Raw genomic sequence first — 11579 nt, forward strand, 5'->3', positions numbered from 1 at the left:
TCCCTACCCCCACCACCCCACCCTCCTACCCCCAGGCCCCCCCATCAGGTTTGGCAGCGGCCAAGGGAAACAACAAATGAAATGTTTCTGCCCTCACAGGTGCTACCAAACCTGCTGAGTTTCTCCAGCACTTTGCTGTTATTTCATATTTCCAACATCTGCAGCATTTAATTTTTATTTTGAGTTGAAGTAGTGTGCTTGAGAAGGTGTGGGCTTGATGATGTATACCCAAGGCCTGGCACGCACAAACTGGCACCTGTTAAATCCACTGGATCCATCAAACCAATGAAATAATTTCAGCAGCAACTACACCTAAAAATTAACCAATTAAATGTGGATCAGGATCTTGACCATAATTGCTAATGGGGCTCCTTTTGGTTCTCAATTAAATTCCTCTTTGCACATTCATACTGGACTCTCTCCACTGTTTGTGGATCATTAATATCTGTGTTATCAACTGTCGTGTCTCTTGCCAATTCAGTATGACAGGAACTCGGTGTCACTTAGAAGTGGACATCAATGCCCACCTTTTTACTAAGTCATCCTTAGGATTATGAGGATCACTGGCAAGGCCAGAATTTATCCCCCATTCCTAATTGCCCGTTGTTGAGACCCATCTATAGACTAGACCAGGCTGTAATGGGCGGATTTCCTTCATTTACTGAACCTGACTTTTTTTTTAACAGCAACTGTAGTTGCCATTAGATTGGCTTTACTGTCACGTTGGGATTCAAGCCCAATTCCCTAGAGCATTGGCCTGGGGTTCTGGATTACAGGCCCAATATCTTGATCACCATGCCACCAACTCCAACCACAGGTCCCTGCATGTGCCATAGATGGTTGTACACTTGAGCAATGCGCACATTCCCTGCCCCGCTACTGTCCAACTTGGTGAATGGTAAATTATGAGGTAACAGGGCAGAGAACCGAGGGCATGGGAGCTGGGTAGCGGCTGTTAGAACTGGGCTGCGTGAATATTGCAGTCGGTGGATTTTAACTGATATAAAAACATTTGAAAGTAAATCCTTTTAATTGCTCCTGTTCTTTGACACAGTGTGATATCACTGGCAGTGTGAGCAGTGAGTGTGTTCCTTATTATCACAGTAACAGCAAACACAGCTGTAGTGATTGTTACTGGACAAGATACTGTTGGTTGAATTATTCTGAGGAATGCCAGACTTATATCATTTGGAGTTGGGATTGTGAGGCCTGTGAGGATGGAAATGATGACCAGACTGATTGCTGGGATGGCAGATCTATGTATGAAGATAGAATGGAGCGGTTAGGACTATATTCACTGGCATTTAGGAGAATTGTGGAGTGGAGGGAGATCTCATAGTAACCAATAACATTTTAACAGGACTAATCCACCCACGTTTACCATGATGTTCCTGATGGTGGATAAATCGAGAACCGTCTAAGGATATGGGGTATACCATTTAAGTCTGAGATGGGGAGAAATGGCTTCCCCCAGAGAGTGGGGAGCCTGTGGAATTCTCTGCCACAGAATGAGGTTGAGGCCAAAACATTGTTTTCAAGAAAGACTCAATATAAATATATAGTTGTAGAGTTATATAGCAAAGAAACAGACCCTTCGGTCCAACTCATCCATGCTGACCAGATATCCTAAATTAATATAGTCCCATTTGCCAGCACTTAGACCATATCACTTTAAACCCTTCCTATTCATATACCCATTCAGATGCCTTTTAAATGTTGTAATTGTGCCAGACTCCACCGCTTCCTCTGGCAGCTCATTCCATACACCTACCACCCTCTGTGTGAAAACATTGTCTCTTTGGTCCCTTTTATATCTTTCCCCTCACCTTAAACCTATGCCCTCTAGTTTTGGATTCCTCTACCCCGGGGAAAAGACCTTGGCTAGTCACCCTATCCATGTCCCTCACGATTTTATAAACCTCTATAAGGCCACCCCTTAGCCTCTGACGTTTCAGGGAAAACAGCCCCAGCCAATTCAACCTCTCCCTATAGCTCAAACCCTCCAACCCTGGCAACATCCTTGTAGATCTTTCCTGCACCTTTTCAAGTTTAACAACATGTGTCTTACAGCAGGGAGACTAGACTTGAACACAGTATTATAAACGTGGCCGAACCAATGTCCTGTACAGTTGCAACATTACATTCTAATTCCAGTACTCAATGCACTGACCAATGAAGGCAAGCGTACCAAACGCCTCCTTCACTATCCTGTCCACATGCGACTCTACTTAAAGGAATAATGCACCTGTACCCCTAGGTCTCTGTTCGGCAAAGTCCTTAGGCCGAATGAGATCAAAGGGTATGGGGAGGAAGCAGGTACAGGGGGCTGAGTTGGATGATCAGCTGTGATTGTGTTGTCTGGTAGAGCAGACTCAATGGGCTCCTGCTCCTACTTTCTATGTTTCGATAAGAAGAGCAATGTTAATAAAATCGGTGGGTTTGTTATGTTACAGTCTGCCAGCACGTGTGTACAGTGGGACACGTCAATGAAGAGTGTAATGGCTGTGTCTGTGACCGACATGTTTTACTGGGCATGGTGCATTCAGCAAATGGAGTCCCCATCAGCCGGAGTCGGATAGCGATGGAGGATCAGCCCCATCTGACAGTCGCCATGAGCAACAAAAGCGGCTTTTTCAAGATCCCTGGCATTTGCGCCGACAGTAGGACCCGTCTCCTGGTCGAAAGTGCAAAGTTTGCCCCCTCTGTCTTTCAAGCAGTTCAGAACGGAACAGAGTCGTCAGTGGTGAAGGCAGTTCTTGAGAGAGCTGGTTAGTAACTATCTCAAAAGTTTCATCTATACTTGGGCAGTCAATCCTTTCACTAACTGTGCTCAAAATCTTCAAAGACAGAGGCAAAGCTACGAGCGATGAGAGAGTGGCAGACATCACCCCAGACCCTTCAGATTATTCCACTGTTCAAACACGTTATATCACATTATTTCAAATGTACTTGCCTACCTTCCCTTCCCTTCTTGTCACCCCTACCCCCACCAAATTTTAGTTGACACTCAGTACCCTCAGTCAAATTTCCAGATTCCAGCAACCCCCTTTTTTATTTCATTCACAGGCCTGTGGGTGTCACGGGCTAGAACAGGCCTTTGTCATCCACCCCTTACCACCCAGGGGGAGTCATGTTTATGTCAGACCAGATACAGGTGGCAGGTTTTCTTCCCCAGAGAGCACTAGTAAACTAGATGGGTTTTTATGACAATCACCAATGGTTACATTGGTCACCATTAGAGTAGATTTTTAGTAATTTCATATTTTACCATCAGCCACGGTGAGATTTGAACCTACGATCCCGGATCCTGAGGCTCTGGATCACAAAGGCAGCAACACAGCCTCCCTCTATCCATTGCTTTCTTTCACACTTTCTTTCTTGTTAAGCCAGTCCCTAAAGCTACATCTTTCTGTGTTTTCAGCCACCTCATCTACAAACTCCTTTTGCAGCTTGTTGTCAAATTCTGGTTTGTAACACTCCTACAGGGCAACCTGAGACATCCTATTATTCTAAAGTGCTATGTAAACACAGTTGTTGTTGTTGTTACGCAGTTATCATGTGAGAAACGCCACATTCAATTTGAACCTTGAGTTTTAACAATCCCAAAACCATTAGTCATAAGAGATAGGTGCAGAAATAGGCCACTCAGCCCATCGGGTTTGCTCCACTATTCGATGAGATCATGGCTGCTCTGATAATCCTCAACTCCACTTTCCTGTCTTTTCCCCATAAACCCTCAATATTCTAGCCCCTCCCGCTTACTGATTAAAAATCTGTCTATCTCAACCTTGAATATATTTCATGACCCAGCCTCAATGGGCAGTATTTAATGGATGTGGCAGGGGACTTGATGGTGGACTGGAGGCCTAGCATGAGGCCAAAGCTCCCTCCCTTTGGGAAGACCCACTGTCTTAACTGGGACTTGTGCTTCTTAAAGACAGCGACAGACTCCCTCCAGGAACATGGACCCTGGGAGCGAAAACACTGCTTGCTGTGAGCTGTTGACCAATCAGAGGCTGGGCAACACTTTGCTGCTCAGCAGCTCTGCTGGGAGCAGGTGGCTGCTGCTGGTAGTGCACCCATTCTATGTTCAGGATCTCACCATTGAACGCAGGGGTAGTTGAGTGATGAGGGAGAAGGAGAGCGAGCAGCAACTCCCTTCCCACTTCCCAAAGCTGGGTCCTTCAATCAGGCACTGAGTTCCTTTGAACTGAGAAAGCTTATAATTAACCCTGACAGGGTTTGTCCTGTGTTTCTCTTGCCTGGCACTTATTGAGAGTGCCCCACTGCTGACAGGGTGACACCCTTCATTGGACAACCAGTTGGGTACAGGGCAGGATGGTCATCTATGAGTTTTCCCACCAGGCACTTAATCTGGACAGTGGTGGGCATGGTGGCTGGGTCTTTTGTCTGATTGAAAGTCCAAACTGAGGTGGGCATTAAGTTCTGGACAGTAATGTTTCTGTACTTTTCAATGTTCTGATCTCAGCTGCCCTCTCCATCCTTTGTTTCTCTCTCTCTCTTCAACAGAAAAGCCCTACCTTGTGAAACACCCCGAGACAAAGGTACGATTTGAAGGTGAGCGGGTGTCCTTCTGTTGCAAGGCCACTGGATCTCCATCTCCACTTCAATATGTGTGGTAAGGCGCTTTGTTAAGATTTCTTTTTGTCTGTTTTGGCTGCCCACGAAACCGATCCACTTCCTTCTGCAGCTGCAAGACCTGGACAGAGATGGAGTTGAGTTTGGGTTTTCCGAAATTTGAAACTATCCAGGATTAAACCAATTTGTTCTGTATCCCCTCCACCACCTTAACACTTCAGCCCCCTTGCCTACTGTCGCACAGTAGCAGCAGTGTGTATCATAAACAGGATGCATTGCAGCATTCGTCAAAGCTCCTTTGACAGCACCTTTCAAACCCATGACAACTACGAGAAGAACAAGTCTCGAAGGTGCAAGGGAACACCAGCAGGTTCCCTGTCCAACTGCAGTGGTTCAGTCCAGTAGCTCAACACCATCCTCTCAAAAGACAATTAGTGATAATATTAGAAAACATGTGACATTCTGAGGGGTCTTGACAAGTTGAATGTGAGAAAACGTTTTCTCTTGTTGGAGAACTAAGGCTCAATATTTAAAAATCCAGGGTCACCCATTTGAATCAGAGATAAAGCAACTTTATTTTTGGTTAAGACTTTAGAACTTTTTTCCTGAAAAGGCTGTGGAAGCAGTGACATAGAATCCCTACAGTACAAATAAAGGCCATTTGGCCCATCAAGTCTGCACTGAACCTCCAGAGAGTATTCCACCCTATCCACCTCCCCTGCACACTACAGGCAATTTCTCATGGCCAATCACCTGACCTGCACATCTTTGGACTGTGGGAGGAAACTGGAGCACCCGGAGGAAACCCACGTAGACACGGGGAGAATGTGCAAACTCCACACAAACAGTCGCCCGAAGCTGGAATCGAACCTGGGTCCCTGGTGCTGTGAGGTAGCGATGCTGTGAGGTAGCTGTGCTAACCACTGATGAAAGGTCCCGACCTGAAACATTGACTCCCCTTCTCCACTGATGCTGCGTGACCTGCTCCAGCTCCACTCTTTATCCACTCTGACTCTCCAGCATCTCCTAACCATTGAGCTACTGAGCCAGCCCATCCTTGAATATTTGTAAGGCAGAGGTGGAGAGATTCTTGATGTGAGGGGCCGTGAAAGGTTATCAGGAGTCGGTGAGAACATGGATTTGAGGTTACAATCAAATCAGCCTTGATTTTACTGAACGGCAGAGCTGGCTCAAGGGGCTGAATGGCCTGTATACGTTGATTGTGAGCATTAAACGCATTACTGCATCAAGATTATCAACCCTGTAGGATTCCAACAATCAGGGACCAGATTGATAGCTGCACTTATTCTAAAAGAGATAAGGTTTTGAAGCTTTCTTTGAATACCTTTGTTTGTTGATGGGTCAAAGTGTGGCTCTGGAAAAGCATAGCCAGTCAGGAAACATCCGAGGAGCAGGAGAGTTGATGATTCGGGCATAAGCCCTTCATCAGGAATAACTCTAATCCTGTTGCATTCCTGATGAAGGTCTTATGCCTGAAACATTGACTTTCCTGCTCCCCGGATGCTGCCTGACCTGCAGTGCTTTTCCAGCATCACACATTTTGACTCTGACTCTCCAGCATCTGCAGTCTTCACTTTTTCTCCTTGTCTGTTGATGGTCCAACCAGGGAAAGAAGAATCTGTTCCCCTTCTGGCTGCGGGGAAGATGGGGCTCTGTAAGGATGGGTGTGTGGGGTGAGCAATGGTGGGAGTGTGAGAGGGTGAGGGAGGAGGAATCTCCCCACCGTATCGACACAAGCCCCATAGCTCTTATCCAAACAGTCGGGTTTCCCCGTGTCATGTCACTGTCTAACATTACCATCTTTTCTTTCTGCCCATGCCTGCCCTTGCTCCTTGACTTTTGTCCAGGTATCACAACGGCACCCTGCTGGACACTAAGAATGAAGAAACCCTATTGCTGAAGGACTTGCAGAGCTGGCAGGGAGGGCAATACCAGTGCAAAGTTTCCAATGGCATCAGCTCCATCAAATCAGTTCCAGCGACTCTCACAGTTATAGGTGAGTGATTGTACATGGAATATTCAGTTCCAGCTCTCTCTTATTCTCTCACTCACTCTCTCTCTCTCTCTCTCTCTCTTTTTCTCTTCCTGTCACTCTCTGCTGAGGCACTCAGTCCTGGCTGTCTTTCTCTGTCTCACACAGACACATGGACTCACTCATTCACACACACCGACACACACCCACTCACTCTGTCTCTCTCTCACACACACACACACACACAGCCACTCACTAACTCGCACATGGACACACAAACACACTCTCACACTCACTGATTCAATCATTCTCTCTCTTGACATGCAATAACCCATGTACATGCACGCACGCACACACTTATGAACAGCCATTACAGAATTCCTTTTGTGTCTTCTCTCTCCCAGTCACATAAATATTTTGATTCCTGCTGCTTTCTAGCCAACAACAGCATTGCAGTTTCTTCTATAAGTGGCCATTTGTCCCATCTAGTGCATGTCTTTGGTCTATCCCACTGGAATAGGATATTCCCCAGTGGTGAATGAGTGTGTGAGATCAGTCCATGGAGAGTCAGTTATGAGTGCAGAGTTCACAGATTCTCCAGGCCCTGAGCCTGTTTCCGTGGTCATGGGCAGAACTCGTGTGAATTGTTGACACCAGACGTGCCATAAATAAGAAAATCGAGTGGAGATCAGCTGATGGGCGAAGTCCAGCTCCGAGCTGCCAGAGGTTCAGCTCCTGCATGAGGGAAGTGGAGTGAGGGAATGCCTTGCTAAAGTAGACACTGGTTGGGAATGGAGAGAGAGAGAGAGAGAAAGGTGAGTCGAGGGAAATCCAATAATTTTTTTCCTCGGCCTGAAGGTCCAACTCCTGCCTTTCCATAAGCCCTGATGAAATCCCCCAAACACATAACAGAGTATTCCCTCCTGTCAGGTTCCTGAATCCTGTAGATTTGTTGCAACTCAATACTTGACACTGGGAGAGCTTTGCCTACAGGCTGTTATTTAAAATCACAACCTTGGCCAGTGAGCTTCACTGAACCAGGTTTCTGTTTGTCTTCAGTAAACATGAGCCTTCACTTCCTTCACTCTCTGAAGCTAAGATGCCACCAAGTGGGAACAATGTGGAGTGGGACTGATTTTTAACTCCTCCCTCACACCGTCCGGGTTGAACATGTGGGAAAGAGAAGCATTAGAATTAAAATTGTTCCTCAGGATGTCAACACACTCCTGCATTTCCAGCAAACATCACTCGATAGTACTAAGGAGGAGACACCCACCTGCACCTGCCAGAGACCCAGCACAGGCCCAGGGCTTGTTTATTTCTGCAGCTTTAGTTCTACACTTGGCCCCTGTGTTTGCTGCAAATAACATCCAAAGACTGAAGCATTAAATTGGATAAATTAATGAGCAACGCTAAATACATTCATCACACATTTGACATCGCATTCTATTACTGAAAGGATTTTTCTTCGCTATTCAGACAGATACACAATTAATTTATGAATCATTGCACAGATTAGCTCAGACATAATCTTATTGCAATAATGCTTTGTTAATGCAACTGCTGAAAAATAAAATTACCTGGCATCATGCCAATACTCTGTAATTTACAAAGCTCAAGGCTGCTGAAGTGAAACAGAATAACCAAGGCCCAGCATGCCGTGTGACCATTATTCAACTGTGCATTTATGTAGCACCCTTTACATTTATTAGCTGTCCCAAGGCATTTCACCAGAGCGCTAAAAGATATGGAATGAGCTTAAGACAAGTGACTGAAGAGCTCAGCCAAAGAGCTGAGAACCGTCCTAAGAGAGAAGGGAGGTGTGGGGTCTTGTGTACAGTGGATAAAATCCTGACCCTGAGGTGAGAACCTTTTGGTTGGGGCTTATCAACCTGTCAATCAAATGGTCATTTGGTGACTGGACTTGGAGTGTCACTGAACTCTTTCATCTTGCACTCATCAGGACAATTTGCAAGAATACCAATTCAAAGGGAAAACAAATACAGAGTATCTGGTACAACTCAACAATATAGATGACAGCCATTTGTTGTTCATTTCTCAGTGTAACAGCCTGAGCAATCAGTCAGCCTGACCGGCTTCGAGTTAAAACAAAACTTGATAGTTAACTGTCAGTTATCAGCATTCTCCATGGCAACACCTCCATCTATTAGAGTGCTCATGCCAAATAACTAATACTATCTTCTTGTGCAGCACAAATGTTGGTTTCCCTCTCAGATTGAAATTTTTGCAAATTATCCTAATGAGTGAGAGATGAAAAATTTTGAGAAAATGGGCCTTTTCTTTCTGTGATAATGTGTAAATCTGTCTGGTGGACAGGAGCCTGCCAGTCTCCCGTGCCAGATGTGGAGTAGTGCCACTCTGGTTAGCCTCTGGCAACACGCTGGGGACCTATATTCCACATTCCCAGCACCTGAAATCCCCTCTAAACCTCCTACCCTTCACCTTCCAATTATACCTCCTCCTTATTGACCCTGCAATTCATTTCTCACTAACTTCTCAGTGAGTGAGAGAGGTGGAGAGATTTAGGGAGTAAATTTCAAAAGCTCAGGGTGTTGACAGCTAAAGGCTTGGCTGACAATAATGGAGCAATCAAAATTGGTAATAGAAACACAGAAACATAGAAAATAGGTGCAGGAGTAGGCCATTCAGCCCTTCATTCTGCACCACCATTCAATGTGATCAATGCTGATCAGGCAATCGCAGTATCCCACTCCTGCTCTCTCCCCATTTCCCTTGGTTCCTTCAGACGCAAGCGCCATATCCTGGTCCCTCTTGAATATATTTAATGAACTGGCCCCCAACAGCTTCCTGTGGAGACAATTCCACAGGTTTACAGCTCCGCGCGAGGAAATTCTTCCACATCTCAATCCTGAATGGCTTCCCACTTATTCTTAGACTGTGACCCGAGTTCTGAACTTTTCCAACATTTTTGAATATTCTCCCCACATCTAGCCTATCCAATCCCATCAGGATTCTATATGTTTCTGAGATATCCCCCTCATTCTTCTAAATCCCAGTGAGTACAAGTCCAATTCCAGTGGATCCAATGAGTCCAGTGATGGTCATCGGGGAATGGGTGCAGACACCCTGCAAGGTTGTGTGGTTGGGGGAAGTAAGAGAGACAATTCAGGAAGTGAAACGTCTTGTCTGATACATGGAAAATTTTAACATAGCTCTTATTCTTAGTCATAGGTGTGTGCAGCACGGAGACAGATCCTTCAGTCCAATTCATCCATGCCAACCAGATATCTCAACCCAATCTAGTCCCATTTGCCAGCATTTGGACCGTATCCCTCTAAACCCTTCCTATTCATATACCCATCCAGATGCCATTTAAATGTTGCAATTCTACCAGCCCCCACCACTTCCTCTGGCAGCTGATTCCATACACACACCACCAACAGTGTGAGAAAGTTGCTCCTTAGGTCCCTTTTATATCTTTCCCCTTTCACCCTAAACCTATAACCTCTAGCTCTGGCCTCACCCCCCCCCCCAGGGAAAAGACCTTGTCTATTTATCCTATCCATGCCACTCATGATTTTATAAACCTCTATAAGGTCACCCCTCAGCCTCCAATACTCCAGGGAAAACAGCCCCAGCCTGTTCAGCCTCTCCCTGTAGTCAAATCCTCCAACCCTGGCAACATCCTTGTAAATCATTTCTGAACCCTTTCAAGTTTCCCAACATTCCTCCGGTAGGATTCTCACATCTCAGCTGAAGGAAAGGACGCTGATCAGCCATGATTCTGTTGAATGGTAGAGCAGGCTTACGGGCCGAACAGCCTACACTTGCTTCTATATCTTATGGTCTTTTGGACTCCTTTTCTTTTTTTTGCAAATCATCCCCTTCCCAAGTGGCTATTCCTCACATTAGAGGAAAAGGAAAGTTGGAAAGCTCAAGGAAAGAGCGAGCATGATAGCTGACCCACTGAAAAAACAATTCACTAGTGGCATGGTATAAATCTGAGGAATTTTCCAACACTACCCAGAACAAATTTACAAGACCCTAACCCTTGCTGTTGTTATATTCAGTTGCAATTGCACTTTAACCATGGGGAACCGCGACTGAAGTATTTCACATGTAGGCTGCTTGTAACTGGCAGAGGCAGCAGGTGTGAGATATTAATGAAGTGGAGAACTCTGAACAATTACCGACCAGTCGTAGCTGAAATGTGGTCCCATGATGGACCAATTAAGATATATTCCAGTGATTTATCAGGAATGCTTTGGCACAGGGAAAAACATTCCTGGACTTATGGAACTTGCACATGTGGAATCTTTGCCTCATTTTCTTTAATTGTCTTGTGCCAGGCGCTTGAAGCGGTTCGGAATTTCCATGTTTCGGCATTTTGTTGTGTGTCCCAACCCCCACCCCTCACCTCCTGCCTCCCATGGGGGTACAGTTTGCTCCTGCTCCCCCTACAGCTGACGTGGATGGACTGGGTCATTCTGACAATGCTGCTGAGAAGTTGCTGTGTAACAATGGGCAAACCTGTCCTCACTGAGGACAATGGTGTGATTGTAGTGCCACTAGATTTAGAAACCAGAGAGTGTGGGGACATGGGTCTGAATGCCACCAAGGCAGTGGTAACCTTTGAGTTCAGTTAAAATGATAGTTTAATAGTAGCCCCTGTCAATTGTCAGTAAAACCCCCCGCCTGGTTCATGACTGTCCTTTAGGGAAGGAAATCTGCCATCCTAACCTGGTCTGTCCTACATGTGATCCAGGTCTATAGTAACATAGTTGGCTCTTAACTGTCCCCTGGGCAATTAGAGATGGGCAATGAATGCTGCCCAGCCAGCAACAGTCACACGAATAAATTGTTTTTTTTAGAAGTAAGCTCCAGCTACACTGCAGGAAAGACAGTAATTACAATGATTTGGAGATGCCGGTGTTGGACTGGGGTGTAAAATCACACAACACCAGGTTATAGTCCAACAGGTTTAATTGGAAGCACACTAGCTTTC

At 45.7% G+C, this 11579-nt stretch overlaps 2 protein-coding genes across 4 annotated transcripts in view; one reads left to right on the forward strand and one right to left on the reverse strand.

Annotated features, from left to right (window-relative positions):
- c31h6orf120 (chromosome 31 C6orf120 homolog) overlaps positions 1–11579 on the reverse strand; it is a 65855-nt gene that overhangs the window by 29369 nt on the left and 24907 nt on the right. The gene's annotated exons all lie outside the window — the stretch shown is intronic.
- Positions 1–11579, forward strand: part of cilp2 (cartilage intermediate layer protein 2) — a 39898-nt gene that overhangs the window by 20518 nt on the left and 7801 nt on the right. For all 3 annotated transcript variants that reach the window (XM_043721472.1, XM_043721473.1, XM_043721474.1), the window contains 3 exons: positions 2454–2768; positions 4531–4639; positions 6468–6616. In XM_043721472.1, the coding sequence (XP_043577407.1) occupies positions 2454–2768; positions 4531–4639; positions 6468–6616 (573 nt within the window). The remainder of the gene's footprint in view (positions 1–2453; positions 2769–4530; positions 4640–6467; positions 6617–11579) is intronic.

This window comes from Chiloscyllium plagiosum, chromosome 31, assembly GCF_004010195.1.
Source record: "Chiloscyllium plagiosum isolate BGI_BamShark_2017 chromosome 31, ASM401019v2, whole genome shotgun sequence".
Classification (NCBI taxonomy): domain Eukaryota; kingdom Metazoa; phylum Chordata; class Chondrichthyes; order Orectolobiformes; family Hemiscylliidae; genus Chiloscyllium; species Chiloscyllium plagiosum.